Source organism: Arachis stenosperma, chromosome 6 (assembly GCF_014773155.1).
Source record: "Arachis stenosperma cultivar V10309 chromosome 6, arast.V10309.gnm1.PFL2, whole genome shotgun sequence".
In the NCBI taxonomy this organism is placed as follows: domain Eukaryota; kingdom Viridiplantae; phylum Streptophyta; class Magnoliopsida; order Fabales; family Fabaceae; genus Arachis; species Arachis stenosperma.
Window position 1 is genome coordinate 142,721,444 of NC_080382.1, and position 23,319 is coordinate 142,744,762.

A 23,319-nucleotide genomic window follows, 5' to 3' on the forward strand; every position below is an offset into this window, starting at 1 on the left:
TTTTAAAACGTGAGGGATCAAAATGTATTTTCCAATCTTAAGGGACAAAAATGTTCTCGTTTTAAAAGGTCCGGGACCTATTTGTCTTTTACTCAAACCAAAATTTACTTGATCATAGAAACTGGATTGATATGTGAGGAATCAAAATCAAATCTTGGAAAAATTCTTCTGCTTTCCTGGCCTCTTTCGTGTTGATTAAGTTTTCGTACTTGGATTCTGTTTCTTCTTTATTTGAATAGTGGCTGAAGACAAGGATTTGGGATTAGTGCACATTTAGGGCTCGAAAATTCTTCTTGGCTTCCAATCTTCTTATTTTTGAGAAAATTATAATGGCCGTGGCTTGCAAGCGATTGGCACAATTGAGAATGAGTTCGGGGATTTCGTGCTTTGGGGCCTCAAAGTCGTCTTCTTCGAACTCAAGTCTCCGATCATTTTCCCAATTGTTGAAATCAAATGGACGACGCTTTTTCTTCGTTGACACATTAACCCTTGTAATTTACGCTTATCTTCTTACCAATTTTTATTCTTTCTCCTTTCATGGCTTTTTTGCTCACTTATTTATTTTCTAACTAGTTACAAATTTACAATTTTAAGAACGATTGGATATGTCAAAATAAATGAGTAGTTTGGTTTTGTCATTGTTAAATAAACTCGAGGCGCAAGGAGTGCCCAGAAAGCAGGCTGAGGCAATAACTGATGCCTTTACTGAAGTTTTGAATGATAGTCTTGATAATGTACCAAAAGCAGAGATGCAGAGGCAGAGGCCCTTTTGATGTTTATATATTTTTTTATGCTCCTTTGTTGTAATCTAAAATACACGTTTCGTTTACTACTATTAACATAAGGTTTTTTTTCTTCTTTTTCTTTCTTTTTTTTTTTTCTCTTCATGTGTTTGAATTTTGAAAGACCCAAGAGTCCAGCTTATCCAAATTGAAAGCAGAAGTGCAGAGCTCAAAGGTATTTAGAATTTGTGTTTGCAATTATGGTGATGAGATGAAACTAGTAGTATAAGTGATATTTAGAATATTGCTTACTAATGTAGTTGACAAATAATAGTAATCCTTGCCAAGGAATTCTTTTCCACATTTGCATACTGATGTTGGGCATTAGGATATATGTGTATTCCACTTTTTTTTAGTTGCTATTTACTAATTGCAAAGCATCTGTTTTTAGCCATTGTCCTGGACAACAGTGATACATTCTAATACAGTGGTATGATTGTTAAGTTACCTCATTAAATGATGTTGGAATTTGAGACTAACAACTTAGTTCTTCGTCTTTTTAAATGTAGCGATATTTCTGATGTTAGTTTTATCCTAGTTGATATCGGGTTATGCTAACTGCTAATAACTAATATTGGCACATGAAAATATGAAAAGCAAAGGATGAAAGATGATGATTTTAAACACAAGAATTTAGTAATATATGTCATTCGGTAAATTGCTTTTCTCTATAATTTAAAATATGGTTTGCATATTGTAATCATTCTCAATGTTCATCTCATTTAAATAACAACGGGGCATGTCTCATATTCTCATTTAATCATATGATGAGATATTTGATTATGTTGATATATATCTATGTCTTTGCATCTTAAAGTAGATGCATGGATTTAGGGAGCATGAGTAATTCAAATGGCTATTGCTATTGAAACAAATTATGCGTTGAAGAGTACATATATTCAAAAGTTTGATTCGTTCTTTGCAACATTTATATGTAAAATTGTATAAAGGGCGGCTCTAAACTATGGAAACTACTTTGGTTCTTGATAATTTTCTTTCTACACTATTTCTTGTTTGCTCATGTAATTTTTTCTCAACTTCTAGTTATGTTGAGGTTGTTAATTTGCACTTGCCTTGTGCTGTTACATGATGAAAAATTTATAATGTAGATGCAATTGCTACATGATATTGGGAAACTAAGGACTACCATGAGGAAGAATTCCAGTGAATCAAGGTACATTTTAATTTAACTAATTAACCAGGGTCGCTACTAGTTTCTTTTGCACTTTATCCTCTTTAAATTGCAAGTTCAGGATTGTGACGCAGGTATAAGAAATCTGAATTCGCTGTTGATCTCGAGAAACGGTGGAAAGCAGCACAATATGATGTTATGAAATATTGCATAGGAACCTTTGTTTTAACATGGGGCATTGGACTTACTGTTCTTCAGCATCTTGAATCAACCAGGTTGTATTCCTACTTTAACACAATACTGGAGTAATTGATGGCAAGATAATATTGTATGTTCTATAAAGAATTTTTCTATCAATCACTGTAGTACAGTACTTTAGGAGCAGAAGGTAGAAGCTCCCATTAGACACCAAAAGGGGCCCTTTTTTTAAGCCTTAGTGTTTTCATATTCTTTTATTCATTTACTTTCCGTTGCCTGAGGTTGTTTATGGATCGGGTCCAATTTGCACATCCACGATATTTATTTGCATCCGTTTTAATTTTTGCGGATATGACCGGGTTCGTCCATCTAATCCGATTCGATTCGCAAATAAATAAGTTTGGATCACAGATTTTCCACCTGTATTCCCGGTTTGATCCGCAGATCCACGGATCTGCAAATTAAATTTTAAAATATATGTAATATTTAAAGTAGGTAACACTAATTAAAATATGTATCACATCTTTCTTGTATTAGTGTATAGTTTACTTAGTTTGCTTCTTTTAAAATATTCTAACCACTAACAAGTTTCAGTTTCAATTGGTATTTCTTAATAGGAGTGGATAGTTGCTAAGATGAATAAGGCTTCACTTGATGGAGAAGAGAAATGTCAATTGAAGAAGTTTTTTTATGTTGGGTCGTGCAATACTGCAATTATGCAATTTTAAGTTTATGTTATGTATATTTAAGTTGGTTTAGTTTGCAATTTGTGTTGCACTTTGGAGTGTTGGTATATTAAAATAGGTATTATTATTACTTGTTTGTTGCTGGAATGTTGGATAACTAGATTTGGTTTTATTTCTATTATTATTCATGTGTGTGGTTTTATTTTCATTATTTAAGGAAAATAGGAAATAGTGTTTAATAATATTTTGGAAGTAATTAGATTTTTTTTTGTGACTGAAATAAATTAAACAAAGAAAAATAAAACAAACAAAACAAGGAACCTCTTAAATAGAGGGGCAGTTCCGTACTCTTCCCAAGGTGAAAGAAGTTCCACATGCGAAAGTTGTAACTTCATCGCTATCTTTGCCATAGTATCTGCCACCGTGTTTGCATCTCTCATAATCAAACGAAAGTCAACACGCCAATTCCAATGCATAATATCTCTTATTTTGAGCACCAATGGATCAATAAACCCAAAACCATCTTGAGTAACAAGATTAAAAGCTTCCACACAATCCGTCTCACAAATAACATCTCGTTGACTCACATCCCAAACTAAGAGATATCCTCTCCAAATAGCAAACAATTCTCCTTGAAGTCTCAATCATTCTCAAACACCCCCCTTTGCCAACTCCCATTACAATCTCTAATAACACAAGTAAAACCAACACTATCACCCGAACCAAAATAACTAGCATCACAATTAATCTTAAAAGTACCAATGGATGGGGAATTCCAAAAACCATTTAGAGTAGAGAGAATGAACATACGTTGTAATTCAAAAATATTCCTAAGCTCTTTTTCTAAAGTTAATCCCAGACAAATCACTTTTTCCGAAAATAATTAGATTTAATAATAGTTAATGGTACTTGTCTTTTCTTATTGTTTGCAGGCTCTTGATCCATTGCATCGTTAGTCTTGGTTTCTGTTTGCTTGTTGTCCAGATAGCACAATTAGACAATACAGTATCGTACAAAGTATTATTAGAAAAAGTAAATATTTTAGTTTTCAAGAAAAATTAATATACAAAAATATTCTTAAGGTTTTATTTTGACAGATAAATTAATTTTCAGTTTATTTTTTGGTGGATTAATTACTTAAATCAGTCTTTAAAGATTTTAAAAGAATATTAATAGATATTATAATTAAATTAACTTTTAAACTTAAATTAAATCTATTTGATTTTTAATGTGGTATTTTAAAAAAAAAAAAATATTACTGAACCATCCTCATTATATACACAATTATAAATTCAACAAAAGGAGATGTACGAATAATAAAATTTTTTCACGTTGGAAAATAGAGGGTGAATTATTATATTTAATGAAAAAATATTAGGATTGATCTGTATATTAATATTTTTTTAACGATTGAAATGTCTGTTTTTAAAATTTTTAGAAATTGATTTGAATAATTACTCTTTATTATTTTATTCTGCTGGCTATATTCTAATATTTTGGATAAGTTGGAGGGACGGTATAAATACAAATTGATACAGATATTCTTTCACAGATCAACTGGTGTCAGGGCTTGTTTGGATTTTGTTAATAGGAAAAAAGAAAAAAACAGCCCATGTTCAGCACTCAGCAGTAGCAATGGAGCCTCAAAAGGAAATTTATGCTGCTTTCATGTCAATTTATTTTTTTAATACCTTCTGACTCTTTTAATATTTATTTGGTTTGGAACAATTTATTTTGATTTCGAAAATTCGAAATGATTTAAAAAAAATTTTAAATTCAGTTTAAAATAGCAAAATTTATATAACATTTAATTTAAGTTGAAAAAATTTTTAAAGATTGAAACACAAAGGATGAAAAAATTAATATCCAAAATTTATATATAGCTTGTAATGATCTTTTTTTCCTAAACTTCTAAGAGAGTAGTTTCCGAAACTATTTTCTAAGATTATAGAATTAGCATTTAATATTTTAGCTGGTTATAATATTATTACTTTTTATATATCTAGGATATGACTATAAATAATTAGTTTTTTTATTTATTAAAATATACGCTTTAATATATTAAAAAGTTTCGTTAAAAAATATTTATTATTACATAATTATACAATTTCAATTTTAATTCTTATTGTTGAAAAGTTATAGATGATTTATATTAATTTATAATATTTTTATTATATTAATAATTTTGTAGATAAATCATTTATGTTGTCAATATGATTGAACTAATTTTTTTTAACTAAATCACTAAATCTAATTATTTTTTTTTTGGTGACTACTAAATCTAATTATTTGAGTGTAAATATTATTCACTCAATATTTTTTAGATAAATTATTTGTTTCATCAATATTATTTAACTAATTTTTTAACTAAGTTATCAAATTCAGTTTTCATGGTGCACTTAATATTTATATTTTTTTTACAAACATTTTATAGATTAATTTTACAGTATATTAACTTAATATATAAGTATATAATGTTAATTTTTTTTCTATTGGAATATATAATTAATAATTAAATATACTAAGAAGTAGGTCTTATTATTGTTTATAGTGATTAGCTAAGCGATATAAACTTTAGGGTTGACCAATTGAAAACATGGATTTATATAATTTGTTTTATTGCTTCATATATTTGTGATTTTGTCAATTCCTATAATTGTTTTATTGCTCATGTAATCTTGGTTCTAATACATTTTTGGTTTAATTATTTTATCAATCTTTATAATTTTATCAAATTTTTAATTAAATTTATATTTTTTTTAATTGAGTTCTTATATTATATTAATTCTTGTAATTAAGTTCTATAGTGATAAAAACGTTAAAATTAATGAAATATACTAAGATATATTCGAATTAAAATTATTTTTAAAAATATATTTATTTAATTAATTATATCATTATTATTTTTTTACAATTTTACCCTTTATCTTTGTAGATTTGAGCTCCATTTAAAAGTTTTCTGCTAGCCAATGAATTGCTACATGCGCGAAAAAATTCCCCAACAATTACTACTCGACCAACCCAATTGGTTCAGTAAAATAATTGGTTAAAAGAAAAAGAGAAAGGAGGGCATGGAGGTTGTGGGAGAAGGTGACAGTGGAAAAGGGTGACACTGCTGCAGTGAAGTTGAGGTGCCAGCAAAACCTGCATCGGAAGGAGACTGGCGATTATCTCAGCATCTTGGGGAGCCAGTAGCAGTGATGGTGGTGGCTTGAGATCTGCAACTGGGAAGCGCTCGTAGGTCTTGCAAGGGGGGTGCTGTGTTAGGTTCTGGGTTTTCTATCACCCCAAGAAGACAGAAGCGGCGCCGGATCGATGAGGAACGGCAGCACCGGAATGGTTGGTGGACGTCGCAATTGGCAAGAGGAAAAGAATCGGCGTGTCACTGAGTAGGTCTTAGGGTAATTTCCATGTCGGACTGATCTATCTGCTTTGATTCGTTATCAAAAAAAAAAAAAAAAACATGAGACACTCTCTTCCACCACTACCATCATCATCACCCAAAAAAGCTCGTTCTTTGCTATGTAAACTTGTCTCCATGGACAGTCTTTTCGAAAAAATGAAAAAATAAGCCGCCGGAAGAAGAGGCGGTTGTCCCAATAAAAAGACAATTTCAAGGTCCATCAAAGCCAATCTCCAATTCTCCGTTGGAAGATTTTATTGTAAGTGTTGGAGTAGCCTGAGAACATTGTCATTATTAGTTTGTTTGTTTTGGATTTTTTTTTCCATGATGCTAAGGTTTTTTAATTCAGATTTTGAAAATTTTTCTTTTTGATCTCAAATAATAAGTATCAATTTCATGTATATATAGCGAAAATCTGGGATCTTGATGATGTTGTTGTTGCTACTCCGATGATACCATACCGCCATCTCTCAACCACTGAAGCCAAAAGAATCATATAATGCAGAACATATGAATAAATTAGTAAATTTATATTACATAAATATTTTTTTAATGTTTATTGTTAATAAGGATTTAATCATAAAATTTGATATGATAGATAGAGACTCAATTTAATATATATATATATATATAAAGAATTAATTAAAAATTTGGTGAAATTAGAGGAATTGAACTAATTAAACTTATATGTTAGTTTCACAAGTTACGACTTTAATTTTTAGTTACTATTAAATCCATGATTAGTTTAAGGTGTTAGGTTAGCGATGAAAATTCAAATAAGGTTCATCATTTAAAAACAAGTACTTGTATCATTTTTTTTTATTACTTTCTATATAATTTACGATATGACTATACATAATTAGTCTTTTTATTTATTAAAATATATAATTTAATATACTAAGATGCATCGTTTAAAAATATTTATTATTATATAATTGTCCAATTCCAATTTTAATTCTTTGGTTTGAAAAAATTATAAATGATTTTTGTTAATTTATAATAGTTTTATTATATTATTAATTTTGCAAATAAATTATTTGTGTTGTTAATATCATTTAATTAATTTTTAACAAAATCTCTAAATTCAATTTTCATAGTATAAATATTATTCATTTAATATTTTTTAGATAAATCATTTGTTTTATGAATATTTTTTAATATACATCAATATTACTTTAGTATTTATATATTTAAAATTTAGGATTTATGTATATGGTTTAGATTTTAGGATTTAAGAGTTTCGGTTTATAATTTTATAGTTTATTTTTATGGTTTAGTTTATCGGATTTTAAATTTTACAAGGTAGTATTTTAGGATTTTAGTGGTATAAGTTTGTTTTAAGAATTTGGATTTATGTTTTATCCTTTATCATTTATTGAAAATAATAATTTTTTATTTTGTTGTTCTGAAACAAGTTTTGTATAATTAATAAGTCAATTGTGTAATGCGTTATATTTTCTATTTTTATTTCCTTAGTATTAATATATTACTTTTCGTTATTATTGTTATTTTTTGTGTATGATTAGTTTCATTTTTAATATTTAAAATATTATATTTTTGTCATCGTTAAAATTATTTTTTTTTCAAAAATATATTTTTCTCTAATATGAGATATTTTTTGGTTTTTCCTACAAGCATTCCTAATAATTAATCTCTCTCTCTTTTTCTTCGTTGAAAACAGTTGCGGAGCCCTCTCTCAAACCTCTCAAAGAACAAAACGACTTGGAAGAACACAAAGCAAAGCAAAAGCAGTGACTGAGAAGTGAGAACTGAGAACTCAGCTCGCATTTTCTTTCATTTACTCTCAACTCTGAAGACTCCTATAAAAGCCAGAAAGAGAGACCACACAACACAACGTTCATTTCGTTTTCATTTTCATTTCATTTTCATTTTCATTTCATTTCACGAGAGAGAAACCTCTCATGTGACGACCGGATTCACCAATGGCTTCTTCTTCTTCTTCTTCTTCTTCCGCGCCTACAACTCCTTCTCCCTCCTTCACCGCTCGCATTCCTCTTCCTCCATCAGGTTCGTCTTCTCCACTAAACCTATCTTTATTCTCTTTGTTTAGCTTCTACTATACTTTCCTCCTTTTTCGATCGATCTAGGGATTCGATTTTCCTTCATTACGCCTTTTCGAATTTCAATTTCGTGTTTTCTTTTTAATCTTTCATATTTATTCGTTTTGCCGCTTATTTGTCAGAATGTGCGTTTACTTGTTCGTACTTTTGTAACGTTCTTGCTTGATTGCGTTCTGTTCTAACTTACTATTTGATCGAGCTGCTTGGAGTTTTTTCCTTTTTTTTTGTCTTTAGCATTTTTCTTTCTATCTTTTAATCGCATTCTTGATGTTTGTTTACTTAGACAATGGCCGGTTACCGTTTGATAGAGCTGCTGTTTGTTTGTAACTACTTTTCTGCACGAATATTTTTACTTGATTCCTGCACGAATCTACTATTTTGATCGAGCTGCGGTGATCTTCTCCATTTTCTTTCCACTTCTTGATGTTATTCGAGATCATTGACTTGGATTTTGCAAACACTGATTTCTAATTAGGTGACAGCCCTCCTAATGTTGAATCTAATTCAGCTCTGGTTCCTATCCATATTGTGACAACTGCATCTCAACTCCCAGCTGAGTTTCTGGAACCATCGCCTCAGGACCAGTTCATCATTGGTTTCGATTGTGAGGGCGAAGACTTGTGTCGAACTGGAGCGCTCTGTCTAATACAGCTTGCATTCCCAGATGCCATTTACTTGGTTGACGCAATAGAAGGTGGGGAAGCGCTGATCAAAGCCTGTAAGCCTGCGCTCGAGTCTAATTTCATCACAAAAGTAATTCATGATTGCAAAAGGGATAGTGAGGTCGATTTCTTGCTTTTTTCTTTATTGCTTTTTATTTTATTTGTTGAAGTTTAGATGCTTTTGATCAAGTAAGAACAAACTTTAATGGTAATGTTTGCATTCTAGGCATTGTACTTCCAGTTTGACATCAAGCTGAACAACGTGATGGATACCCAGGTGAACTCTCCAGACCCAGCCAATGTATTAGGTCTTGTTAATTTTGCAGTGGAATTGCTTCAACGTTAGCTTGCTTTTGATATATAGACCCAGATGCTTTATAAATATACAGTTTGTGTATGACTTTTTATTATTATTTTATATATGATTCATTTGAATGTGATCATAAATCTAGTTGAACTTAAATCAAATAAATCTAATTTAAACTGCCTTAGCTTCTCATGCTCTTTGATCACTTTCAGCAATATGATTATTAAAACATTCAATTTATGAGGTTTATATCATTTTCACTTGACTTTTATTGTCTTCTGTCAAGTGTGATAGTGTTTGTACATCAACTTTTGATTTACTCATCACTCGTTTGCTAATCACTGTCCTTTTTTTGGTAACATGTTAGAATATTTCCATTTATGATTAGAATAGTATCATTTGGTCAATTGTATTTGTTTGGTTCTTGTAACTTAGCGAGTAATTTGCTTCATGATGATAATAATCGTCTTGTCATCTTATTGTATACATACTATGAATAATACATTAGGCATCAATGTTAACTGGATGGTGGCACCTAGGTAGAGATTACAGTTAGTGAATTGGATATCTACTATGTGCATATCTGTATCATGTTTGGTTAAAGTGGATAGAACATAAAAGATGTAAAGAGGTAAATTATTGTGTGCGTGTGCGTGTGTGTATATTGGGAATGCAATTTTATTAATCAACCTAGTTTCTGCCTCTCAATCCATGTTGTTCACCCAGTGGAAGACTACAAATTTTGTGTTCCTTTTCATCTGGTTTTTGTCTCCAAGTGTTTATTATCTCAACAACCAAATACCTTTTGTTTCTCTTCCCTATCTCTATTGTTGTGGGATAATAACCAAACACACCCAAATATATACATAATCTATTGGGTCTATCTGTCCAATTCAATCACACAAAAAAAGATACACATAATTTATCATAATCTTTACAGATAAAAAAAAAATAACGTACAATCATAAGATAAATCATATTACAAGTTATAACTCAGACTTAAATCATCATTGAAGTTGAAACACATGATTCTGTCACCCTACTGAACACAGACTTCTTTTTTATTCCCCTTTTCCTTGGGTGATCCATTTTAATTTTATTAATTCTCAGTTGGAAACAGGAAATGGAGATCATATCATATTGCAGATATATATCCTTAGAAGTCTTTGATCTTTATTCTTTGTGTTTGCTTTCGATTTCATAGGATACTTATGCTGATGTGGTATATATTTATACATATTGAATTTTTTATCCTATTCTATTGGTTCAGATTGCATATGCACTGATCGACGAGCAAGAAGGGAAGCGGAAAAGAGATGACAACATTTCTTTTGTTGACCTCCTAGCTGATCCACGTTTTTGTGGTAGTATATATATCGTGGTATCCACGTTTCTATATATTGTTGACCATATTACTCTGGATGATATGATTCAATTTGTCCTAATAAATTCTTAATTATAATTAATTCCTCCATATTCACTTTGAGTGTTTGCATCCAGGCATATCGTATGATGAGAAGGAAGAGGTTCGGGTTCTCCTTCGACAGGTTGGTTTTAGAATCTTGGTTGTGCAGACATATCCAATTTACACATTTCTACTTCAAAATTTAAATTGTTGGTCCAGCGTGAATGTTTTAATTCATCATATTATTCTTAAAGTTGTAGTATAGAAAGTAAGAAACTGTAAAGCATCATGAATATGTTTAGTTATATTATAATTATTCATATCATTATGTGATTTTTATTTGTTCGGAAGGCTAGTGGGATGAAGGAAGTGATGAGCATCTGGGGATTTTAAACCCTTGTCCCAAATTCCAATGCCAGCAACCCCTGGCTCATTGGTCAAGGGAGGTGTCACTTGATTGACTTGAGATACCACTTTTTGACAATATTTGAATTTCCTTTATGTGCATGTTACACCTATAAAATATTTTTGTATGGGTCATTGAACTAATCTATCATGTGATATTATTTCTCAATGTCTTGTGTTCTCAGGACCCCAAGTTTTGGAGATATAGACCTTTTTCTGAACGTATGGTCCGCACAGCTACTGATGATGTCCGTTTTCTTCTGTATGTTTATCACCGAATGATGGTGAACTTGAATGAGCGGTCCTTATGGCATCTTGCGGTTCGTGGTGCGCTGTATTGCCGATGTTTTTGTGTGAACAATAATGATTATGCTGATTGGCCATCTCTGCCTCCTATCCCAGGTCTAGATAATGTTGACAAGAACCTTCTATGACAAAAACTACATGGATGCATGATATTCCCAGTTGCCTTTTATTTCCTGACATTGCCAACCTTAATTTCAAACATGATATCATTGATGCTATTAAAATTTTACTTACTGTTGATGGAATAATTTGCCCGTTGAAATAACCATGATAGGTGAATATTGCAGCTCCCATTATGGAGGACTTTCTGTTGCATCATCTACACAAACATGTTGATGCAAGTGGATTATTGTTTAGTGATGCTTTAGGTCAATTTATTGGATATAGACATATAGTGTCTGGAATGCTTGTATGATTTGTTAATGATATTGACTGCTAAGCAACACAGTTTTTTTTCCCTTTTAGATACGCTGAAAGTTGATGGAAATGATCTGGAGGAAGAAATTCTTTCAGTTGTAGACATTCCCCGAGGAATGATGGGACGAGTTATTGGTAGAAGGGGGGCTACAATCTTGACAATTAAGGAGGGATGCAAGTACGAATTTTTCTGTGCGCTTTCCATTTCCTTGGTTTTGCAAATAATTTTTGTGGGCGAATTGCTAAATACTTTGATTTTAAATGCATTTGTTCTTGCAGTGCGGAAATTGTCATTGGAGGTTCGAAGGGCCCACCTGACAAGGTCAGTATACTCACCATTACAATTCCTAACTCCAGTTCCCCAGTGCCTGGCTTTTTTCAATCCAGGGGTTGTTGATTTATTCATAGTCTATATCTTATTTTTATGAATGATGAACATGATATTTGCGGAGATGTAGACAGTTTTTGAGTTTTGTTACGTACGTACCTGCTGTGGTGATCCTAGTTTTTGCAGCTGAATTTTTTAATGACAAATTAAAAATTATATTACCAATTTTCAATGTTGTTTGGTGTTTTATTATGTAGGTCTTCATCATTGGACCAGTGAAGCAGGTGTTGAAAGCTGCGGCATTGATTAGGGGTAGAATCATAGATATATAGTGAGGAAAATGCTATGGCTGCATCTCAATTCTGATACATACAATTTTCTTAGTCTATAGTGTGTCTTGGATTGAATTTCGGGGGTTGGAGTTGATCAAATGCCTTCGACCCACTTTCCCCTTTCATCTGCCGGGGAGAAAGAAGGATACAAACATTTTGAAATTTTTTCAATCACAGAACTGCCAAAAATTGTTTCATTTCTCTTCTCGTTTCACCAGATTCAAACTACTGCAATATATTATGTTTCACAGCTGTACTTAGCATTAATATTGTATATCCTAAAGAGCTTCGAACATTAATTTAAAAAAAAAAAACTTGTTTTAAGAAAGAAATCTTATAATACTCTTATAAACTTTATACAGAAATACTGAAATAAATTTCTACTTCATTCGAAGCTAAGAATTAGTGAATTACTAACTTACAAACATAATTAAATTGGCTTTTCTAAAAACTGATTCTAAACACAAAAGCACCCACTATATATATATATATATAGAATAATAATAATAATAATACTTTTTTGGTTGTAGACTTGTAGTGGAAAGCCGAAGCCAATTCAGCTGGCCTCTAATTTTAATGATAGCATCCGTTTTCGTTCAGACGATCACCAGAAATTAGAAGAAAAACACCCCTTACACTGTAGTTTGCTATAATGTAACATAAACGAACAGAACAAAAGGGTATGGGGTAAGAGAGAGGGAGGGGAGGAATTGTTAAGTTGATCTTCACGAATTTAAGGACTTAAAAAAGACAGCAACCTAAAGTCGGAAGATAATATTTTACAACTCAAAGCAATACCACCAAATCTTTGGGCACTGCACGATGATGTTGCATCCGATCAGGGTGGGTGAAAAACACGATAGTAAATTCTTACCCTTTAGTACAATTAAATCACAGCAGTGTGAGAAATATACATAAACAAAATACAAAAACCCACAATGGCAAGAAGCTCAAGTCTAGGTAATGCCGGCACACAAAGAATGAGTATATAATCAGAGAATTTTACTTCTGGAATCCACCAAATTGATATTGTTGGCTGCTAAGGCTTGAGAACATGTCATTTCCGGTTTCTGTCTGTGAAGGAGTGAATCCAGATCTACCAAGACCAGAACCTGAACCCATAGCTCTACCCATGTAAAATGAAGGTGGAGGAGGGCCTTTCACCACTTCATCTGATCCATCACTTAATCCACCCACAATCCCAACATCTGCAAGATTTACTTTCTTGGCTGCAAAAACAATGGTAGACAAATAAAATTATGGAAACTTCAATTGCTCAACCAATTGCTATATTACAGAAAGAAAACCAAAATGTGTATTCACAATGTTGCACGAACGGGAAAATAAAAAACAACAATAATATATTGAGATGATAAACTTACGGCCAGATATATTGAGATCAATCAGTCCACGGCTAAGTGAATCTGCCCAGATGCCAGATTTCACCTGGAATGGATCCTTTTTAGGTGAAACTTTAGAGTCTACTGAAGTTTTACCATTCATCTTATCATGGCTGATGTCACTGGCAACATTATTGGAGGTCTGTGAAGATGCTGAATCAGGTTGAGAAGTAAAATCACCAAAAACATCAGATCCATCAAAATTATTAAGTGGAATCGCAGCAAAGGGGTCAAAAGTGCTATTGTTTGCAGGAGCAGAATTTCTTGACTTATTGTCAGGCTGCGAAACTGGTTCAGGAATGGCAAAGGGATCAAAAGTGCTATTATTCACAGGAGCCGAATTTCCTGTGTCTGTATGCACAACTGGTTCAGAAACAGCAAAGGGATCAAAAGTGCTACTATTCGCCGAAGAAGAATTTCCTGACTTCTTGTCTGGCTGCGCAACTGGTTTAGGAATGGAAAACAAGTCAACTGTTGGTGTAACTGAAGGAATGGCTGGCTGTGATGCAAATAGATCCACTTCTTCCTATACATAAGTCAACACAGACATGAAAAAATAGAAATTATTAACTATGTGCCAAAAGGAATAAAGAAAAAAATTCAGCACATTGAAGTAAAATGTGCAAAAAAGAAGGCAAGGCACGTATTATTCTCTTTCATCAGTTCTTCACAATCACATATTAAAGCTTTTAAGGAGTGCAATTTATCTATAGATATGAATAAGAACATCCAGAATAATGTCAAAAATTGTGCATCCCCATTAATGATGGCATATCCCACTCATTATTGGTTCCTCCTACCTGATCATTTCAGAAAGCTAACTTGTACAATTGAATATCATTAACATACTACTTCAGAAGATGAAATTGATATTGTAATTCATAATAAAGGACACGTCAATAATGTTTATTTCAGTTAAGTACTATTCAGTCAAACAATCCTAGTTGATAATGGAAGAGAGGTTCTGAGCTTAGGACCACTAATTAGTAGAGGTTCCTGCCTTTGAATCTGCAGGCAATTGCTGGTGCAGGCATGAGAAAACCAACTGCAGTCGTAAAGAGTGAAGAAATCTAACCTGAGGTTGAGAACTAGCTCCCTTGTCCACATTAGGTGGTGCCGATACAAATGAAGCATCTGCAAATAGATCAACCTCTGAAACACTATTAGCAGCAGCCTTTTCTGTAGAAACAGATGTTGGAGCATCCATGAAGTCACTGATTAAATCTTGTCCAAAGAGATCAACTTGATTAGAGCTTCCAGCCGAAGGCTCTGTTGGAATGAAAACCCAATATCATTGACACATTGAGAAGAAGAATAATAAAATGACTAATATTGTGGCAGATCTTGTCATCAAATGGATAGTTAAATTGATTATCTTATTTTCTGTCACTAGCTGCTCTGGGACTGGGTATACAGTTCAAGAATAAACAGATCATAATGAAAAAATGGGGATTATTTGAATGGAACTTTTACTGCACCATTTTTACATCATTTCCCTTTTATGAAAATCAAACAAGCAAGAAACAGACTCCAGCACACACTCTCCATCCTCCCCAACCCCGCGACCAGTTAAAAGGAAACAAAAACAGGAGAGGTAGTAAGAAAACTACGTCAAAATGGGGCAAGACTAGAACTGTCATTTTTCCAATCTAACAAGCTTAACCTATAGAGATAATCACTCTACCGGACCAGTCATTTTACTTGGAAAGCTTGTATTATCATGTACATAACAGCAAAATGTGCATAATTTTAGTTTCATCCTAAATCTAACTTGAAGGAACAGGTTAATATCACTATTTAAATTAAATGAACAAAATCAGCGACTGGGATGCACTAGACTTTATGGGAATACTTACTAGCAGAAGTTCCTCTTGGATCAAAGTCGTCAAAGTCATCCTCGGTATTATTTGCAGGTGCACTTGAACTTTGAGAAGCAACTGAACTGTAATTATCATGGGCATTAGCAGTAGATGACTTAGATACTCTGGATGGTGCATTCTCCTGACTTTTGCTGCAAGATAGAGATTCTGGAATTAGAATAGAAGAAATAGCATGTCCCTACGCAACCAAAAAACTGAGCAATTGATGCATGTAAGAGAAGGGAAATGAGATGAGCATCTCAACCATTGACCAAGAGTCCCATTTAAGAGAGTTCTCATTTCTCACAAGTCAGAACAAGTTTGTTAAACTGGGAATAGAAATGCAAGGTCAAAAGCTTGAGTCTGGCTTTGATACACAAACTTATTTATTTGTTTTACAACGGAAGTATTTGAGTCATAACCTGTATTATTAAAGGTAAAAGGAGATAAAATTTTCCGAACACATCAAATACAAACCAACAAGTTTAGTTTGATGGGATTTAATATTCCTTTGGGATATTATCTGGCAAAATTTCTATAGAACACTTTTAAAGAACTAATGAAAAAAAAAAAAACCAAAAACATTTAAGGAAAATTAGTCAAAACCATACAAATTCCTTAGTGCAAGGAACTTAAACAATTCTAGATATTTCAGACAGCAACTTAACATGTAATAACTAAATTAACAATGTACAACAAAATATATGCCATAATGACTGAATTTACAAACTAAGTTCAGTATTTCCCCCAAATTCTAACTAGTACCTAGGGTTATGCCAATGTGTAGAGACAATAATATGGCATAAACATAAAGTACACTTACAAGTAATTTACAGACGAGAATAGCAGTAAGATATGCCTCACCTGACAGAGTGTGCAGTACCCTTTTTGAAGGAGTTCTCTTCATCGTCACTGATGTTTCGTGATCTTCTAATGTATTTGTCTTCTTCATAGTCTCCCTTGTCTCTGTAGCTATCCTTAAACCTATCACCATCATTTGAACCAAAGCCCGAATATTTACCACTGCTCTGATAGCTGCCACTACTAAATGAGGTTGACCCAGACTTGTACGTGATTCCACTAGAAGAAACTCCAACGTATCTAAAGTACTCATCCAAAAGAAAAACAAGAATATTATTTACCAACAACACAATCTATATCATAGTTTAATTAAAATCAATTCTGGGATTAAGGTAGTGACATATTCGACCTACTTGTCACGGTTTGCAGCAGCTTTATTTCTCACTTCCTGTATCTTTTCTCTATTATTCAAAAGGGCCACAATGGTTTCTGCCTTCTTCCTGACATTTAGTCCCGAATCCTTACCACTAGGCTCAACATATTCAAAGCTAGAAAGTGCCTTCACCAATCCAAAGTAAAGGATTATATGTAAGGAAATTTATCGTTCATTCTTATTGCCAGTCTGTTTAAATATTGCAAGTTCAAATAGCAAATACATGAGAAGGATCCTTACTGAGATTTGAAATGTATGCTCTATAATGTCATCAACTGCACGTTCAGACCCATGTGCTACCAAATACTCTATAACAGCTAATGCCTGACGTAAAAGTACTTGAGTTATTGGGTGTGATGTAACAACAAATAAAATGGAAGGCCTTCCCTTTGTAACTTAAATTTTAAAATAACAAGGTTATGCAGAAAGTGTTACCTTGTAAACATAGCGCCAGTCTTTTCCAGTTTCAGTCAATCTTGTCCAAAGGACATTCATGACCATTTGACATTCAGTACTGAAAAGTATAGCAGAAGCAATAATTTAAGAATAACACTAAATTTCCTCCAAATAAGAAGGAAAAATAGAACTTGTAAAAGTAGTATAATATAACTAGAACAGAAATAGATAGATGATTACAATTTTTTGGTAGCCAGTGCAATCTCTGCCAGTGCAGAACCATGAGGACCCCAAGGTTCATTATCAGTTGCATCCAACACCTAAATCATAAATAATGGTAAGAACTCCAATAAATAAAACCAGCAGATTTATTAATCATATAATTCAAACGTTGGAGCCATACATCCAATCTACCATACACATCTACAGAGCAGGGCCACAAACCAACAACATATCACTTGCTTAATTCAACTTATAACACCATCTTTTAAAGGTTAAAACTTATTTGTTAAGTTTGAAACTGAAAGAATGACCATAACTTAGAACAATTTATAACTACCTATCAAATTTATACCATACAAGAATTTTCTTATATAGTGTTGCTATGTAATATCTGATATCTTCCATCTTCTCGACAAAAGGCTGCCAGGCTGGTGTATTTGCACAAGATGAATGAGGCTCACAACTAAAAAAAATTTCAAGTTCCAATAATGGTATAGAATTGCTGGGTTGGGTATGCCCAAAGTGGAGAAAAAGAATATAGACTACATACTCTCCATAAATTGGGTCAGGTAAGAACTCCAATGGCAACTCTTCCGGAAGTTGAAGTTATTCAGTGAAGGCCCAATGACAATTTACAAATTTCATACTATGAAAATGATCTATTTGGTGAAAGCCAGCCACCAGGAACTATTTGTATATCCAACAAGACGTGAAAAGCAATGAAATGCAAACGGATAGGCAATTGACTTTGATATGGCATTTGGTGTATATATTGATAACTTTCATTCCTCTCGTTCTCTGTATGCACTCCCTGAGTTAGTTTCCCAGAAGAAGGTTGTAGACTTGCAGTTTGGTTTGATAAAGTCAAGCATCTTTCTATGTGAAACAGATCAGATTATGCAACGAGGAGATACAAATTCTGTAAATAAAAGCAACACCATTGGTTTTTATGTTGCCTGTTTCTACTTTCAAGTTTTAACATGAAAAAAAACATTCCTCAAAATGTTGCTGCTTGGTCCATGACTTCATAATTAACAAAGTTGGGGTAAAAAATGAAGTGGCAACTTCTTATTTAAAGTCTGAAATATGATATGAAAACGGAAAATTGGCTTCTCTAGTACATTTTTGCCAAGCATCTTACATAAAATTATGAGTTTTAAAACAAAAACGTGCATTTCATCAACACTACTTTTTATACAGTCTATGCGAGACTTATGCAACAATTCTGCCCCATCTTCCCATGAGGCATGAACACAAAGATAAACAGAGACAATTCACATTCACATATGCATTTTACATACAAATCAAATCTAGAACAACACAACACAATTCAATTCACACACTCCCGCAATTCACATTAAATTCAGGAAGGGGAAAAAATATTTCTGATAAACAAAAGAACAAATCAAACAGCAATCTCATGAACATTCCAATCAAATCAACGCAAATAACAAGCAAAATAGCAGCAATTAGAATTTAACTTTACCTTCTGTTCGATCTCGGGAACCTTTAGCACCTTCAGATTCACCTCTCTCTTTCTGATTTCCACACACACATCAGGAAAGGAAAAAGAAAAAAAAAATCACAACATCGTGGATTAGAGATTAACACATGAATTAATTCGCATAACAAGAAGATTTAAAAAAAATATAACAGATTGCTCACATTTCTCGAACGGTTTGATCGAAGACCTTCATGAAATCCATGGCGAAGAAAGTTGCAGATCGGATCTGATCTAACCGCAGCGTGATTTTATAAATAAACAAAGAAACAAAGGAAGAGAAGAAAGTTACGAATGAAAAATCATATCATATTGTATATAATTGCAGCAAAATTTCGATGGCTTAGGTTCTTTGAGTAGCAACAATTTTTTTTTATTGATATTAATTTTTAGATCTAATATGGTCACACTACCATGACAATTTTCCTTTTTTTATTATGTTAAATAAAAAAATAATGGATATTCTCACTCTGGCCTTAATAATGTTATTTTAATTTTATAAAATTTTATTATCAATATGATTAATTTTGATGAGTTTAATTTTAACAACCTAATAGTGTAAATAATTTTATATAATTATTCAATTAAATTTATGTATTTAAATGATTTTTTAAATAATAAATTAAAAAATTGTTATTTTCATTGATATGATAATATAAGAATAATTATTTGTGATAAAATTGTGAAAGAATAAAAAAAGGAAAGATGAAAAATATTGTACTTTATATTTTTTGATTGAATTGTATTGTAAATTATGAGAGTAAAATTAAATATATATAGAGTATTGTCCTATAAAAAATAAAAACAAATAAAGATAAGATAAGAAGAACTAAAGATAAGATAAAAATAAGATAATAAAAACTAAAATTATATTCTGTTGGACTAAATTTGTGGGTCATGAGACTTTTTTATTATTGTCATGGACTAAGGTAGAAGAATAATTTAATAATTTGTGTAAAATTCGCTGAATAAATAGTATCATCAATTTAAGAGTAGATTAGTTTTTCCAAAATGGATATTATTGTATGTTTAATTCTATGCCTAAAGAAGTTCATGTATTCATATATTTTCATATGTATTATAGTAAAAACATGATAAAAGTTATTTGGAGAATAAAATTGTGTACTACGTCTCTTCTCAATTCTTATTATATATATACTAGCGGCTCAACAGGCACTAACGTGCCTGTTCAGCCGCTTTTCTATTGTTTTTATTAAAAACCAATAATTTATATGTGAATCGTAGTTGGTGCATATCTGTAGGGTAAAGTAGAGGTTCCAGTTCCTTTCTCTTATCTCTTTTATTATGCTGATGAGCTCTCCTGATATCAATTTATCTGTTAAAAATCTTAGTCATTAGTTGTTAAAATTAGTGAACAAAACTATCTATTCCAATGTTGATATTGTAATGATAAAATTACATAATACACGGATTATACTTGTAAAAAGGCTCACATATTTGCCAAGGACATAAATTACCTAAGGTGCAGGTAACAAAATTTCTTTGAACACCACATTCTTTGTGAATTGTCCCCTTTTTCCATCTACTGTTCCTTCTTTGACTAAGATTTTTGTGGTTGACTGAGAAACACTTCGAGATAGAGCAACGTATAATTGACCATGGCTGAACACATGTTTAGGGAGATAGATCCCTACCTTAGGGATAGTTTGCCCTTGTGATTTATTTATCGTTAAGGCAAAACTCAACCTTACAGGAAATTGTTTTCTAATAAGCACAAAGGGTAGTCCTGAGTTCTCAGTTGTTTTGTGTTTTATCCGTGGCAGGAAAGCCCTTTTTCCAGAGTGATGGCCTGTTAAGATTTCCACGTCTAACATATTTTGAAAAGTTCCTCGACACAGTAGCCTTGTGCCATTGCATAAGCCTGCCTTAGGATCTATGTTTCTCAGTAACATCAGAGGAGCACCTTTTTTTACCTTCAACATATGAGGTGGCAATCCACCTGTGGAGATCGAGTTAAGATATTCTTGTTGATACACATTATTTGTATCTCCTTCTACTTCATCAAAGGATGCTAAAATTCGTTCGTCTCCCGGAAATTGGTTGATGACTATATCATTAAGCTGTTGCACATCATGATTCTTGGGTGTCAATATCGCTCTCTCCACCATATAAGATGCATCCCACCCATGAGATTGCAAATTTGGAAAGGTTTCTTCTATTAATTTGTGTAATGATGCCTCACCTTCCCATGGTATTGCCATGCCTACTTTTATTTGTACCAAGTCTTCACATATGGTAGGCTCAATCCCATCCCCTATGCGCATAAGATACTCCGCAAAATCACGATCATTAAGAGATCGCATATTTTGTCGCAGGTGGAGAATTTTGGTGAATGCCCACAAATGTGATTTAACAATAGAAGCTGAAATCATTTGCGACTTACTTCCTTTCGGCACAACAGGTAGTACTTGGCGAAAATCCCCTCCCATAACCATCACCTTCCCTCCAAATGGATTATTGTTTTCTAAGATGTCTCGTAATGTGCGGTCCAGTGATTCCATTGTCTCTTTATTAGTCATTGGCGCTTCATCCCAAATTATCGCAGTCGTCTGCCTAATCAGTTTTGCAAGATCAGATTGTTTACTTATATTGCACGTGGAGGATGGCTCTGCATTGATTGGGATCTTAAATCTAGAATGAGCTGTTCGACCACCAGGCAGTAAAGTTGCAGCTATTCCTGAGGACGCAGTTACCAAGACAATATGCCCTTTACTTCTTGAGTCTGCAATTATAGCTCTGTAAAGAAATGTCTTACCTGCTCCTCCTGGTCCATCTACGAAGAACACTCCACTTTCTCTTCGATCAATTGTATTCATAATGCACCTGAAAGCTGCAGACTGGTCATGATTCAATCTTTCTATAGAACACAGGTCTTCTTGAGGAACTTCGATGGACATTTCTTCTTGAATAATTCTAGGCATGAAGTTATCGTTGTCGTTGTCCGAGGTTAGAGCTGGTAAATCGTAGTGTGCAATATGTTTTCCATGTTGTAGGAGGATGTCATTTAAATCCCTAAGCAAACGATTTGTCAACCCATTGCAGGTTGTAGTGCTTGTTGATGCGTAATCATCCACCATACATGAAAGAAACTCGTCCCACAGACTTTTTACATCTGTTGGCTCACAAAAAATTAGAATGGTGGCAAACAACCTTCTTAGAGCACATGGCATTCTCAAAATGGATGCCTCAACCAAACATGATCTTATACTACTATCACTCTCCAACAGTCCTCGATGCTGAGCGGATTGCTTAAAGGACGAATATTGGACACCATCGACTGTTAGCAAATCATCCCAACCAGTTGGGCCTCTTACATTTGACAACAGAATACGCAAATAGAATTTTTCACCTTCTGTTGGCGAAACGGTATAGATCCGACCAATAGCTCTCTTTTGTGACCTGCGTCGACGCCATTCTTTTTCCTTGTTGTGCCAACTGTAATATTCTGGGATTTTCCTGTACAAAAGATGCCTAGATTGATGGTCATCGGCCCGATTAAGTGCAAAAAATTCAGTGAGCATTGTTCTTGAGAAATAGTCATTATTAACTATTTCAGAAATAGTTTGGTGCTCATAAAAGCTCACTTGATGTTGATTTGGCAAATGAACTTGCAACCTTTCAACTGATGGATACATTCGGTAAAGGTTGAATCTAAATATCCTCCAACATGCCTCTGGAGCGGCAATCCATCTTGCATCAGTGAACTGTTGCACCTCATCATAATGAGAACTCCTGTGAACCTCCATTGCCACACGGTCTGGTCCCTTATAGCAATACTTGTATAGATATTTTATGCTCTTGATACTGCTACATATCTCTACATTGATATGACAATCATACTTCAGTAGTAGCCAAGGGTTGTACGGAACCACCCATCTATTGTCAATTGTGACATTTTGGTTTATATGGATTGGAGTATCAAATCGCCTCCTATATTGAGGATATGAGTCATCACCTCGTCGTGTCTTTGGTACGAACTCTTTTGGGAAGTTGCGTTTACATTGACCGTTCTTCATGCACGGTGAAGATTGATTTAGTGTTCCGCAAGGACCATGGACCATATGCCTTAGCACTGCCTCATGTAAGTGGGGTTCTGTTTCTTTACATGGTATTTCCGCTCGGACCAAACTATCATATTGGTCAGGATCACTCAACTTGTCATTGTTTTCTAAGATTAGCAACATATGTACGTGTGGCAATCATCTTTTCTGAAATTCGGTGACATAAATATAACTTTTCACC

The 23,319-nt window shown here is 33.0% G+C and overlaps 4 protein-coding genes across 4 annotated transcripts; 2 read left to right on the forward strand and 2 right to left on the reverse strand.

Moving 5' to 3' along the window:
- Positions 1-113: 113 nt before the first annotated feature.
- Positions 114-2,937, forward strand: LOC130936513 (uncharacterized). Its single transcript, XM_057866592.1, has 5 exons — positions 114-491; positions 907-957; positions 1,892-1,956; positions 2,049-2,189; positions 2,730-2,937. Exons 1-5 carry the CDS (start codon positions 330-332, stop codon positions 2,737-2,739), a joined length of 429 nt encoding a protein of 142 aa, XP_057722575.1. The 5' UTR covers positions 114-329; the 3' UTR covers positions 2,740-2,937.
- Positions 2,938-5,846: 2,909 nt separating this feature from the next.
- On the forward strand, positions 5,847-12,712 carry LOC130936828 (uncharacterized). The gene is made up of 10 exons (XM_057866988.1): positions 5,847-6,460; positions 7,883-8,229; positions 8,758-9,065; positions 9,171-9,221; positions 10,522-10,615; positions 10,752-10,798; positions 11,247-11,463; positions 11,833-11,962; positions 12,064-12,106; positions 12,370-12,712. The coding sequence occupies exons 2-10, from the start codon at positions 8,145-8,147 to the stop codon at positions 12,442-12,444; spliced, it is 1,050 nt and encodes a 349-aa protein (XP_057722971.1). The 5' UTR covers positions 5,847-6,460; positions 7,883-8,144; the 3' UTR covers positions 12,445-12,712.
- A 442-nt stretch (positions 12,713-13,154) lies between these two features.
- Positions 13,155-19,456, reverse strand: LOC130935268 (clathrin interactor EPSIN 1). The gene is made up of 11 exons (XM_057864949.1): positions 19,221-19,456; positions 19,042-19,093; positions 17,574-17,653; positions 17,373-17,451; positions 17,178-17,261; positions 16,918-17,063; positions 16,568-16,804; positions 15,701-15,855; positions 14,920-15,113; positions 13,827-14,370; positions 13,155-13,673 (listed from the first exon to the last, which is right to left on the reverse strand). Exons 1-11 carry the CDS (start codon positions 19,259-19,261, stop codon positions 13,447-13,449), a joined length of 1,839 nt encoding a protein of 612 aa, XP_057720932.1. The 5' UTR covers positions 19,262-19,456; the 3' UTR covers positions 13,155-13,446.
- Positions 19,457-20,534: 1,078 nt separating this feature from the next.
- On the reverse strand, positions 20,535-22,823 carry LOC130934885 (uncharacterized). The gene has a single exon (XM_057864409.1). The coding sequence runs from the start codon at positions 22,821-22,823 to the stop codon at positions 20,535-20,537; it is 2,289 nt and encodes a 762-aa protein (XP_057720392.1).
- Between the last annotated feature and the right edge of the window lie 496 nt (positions 22,824-23,319).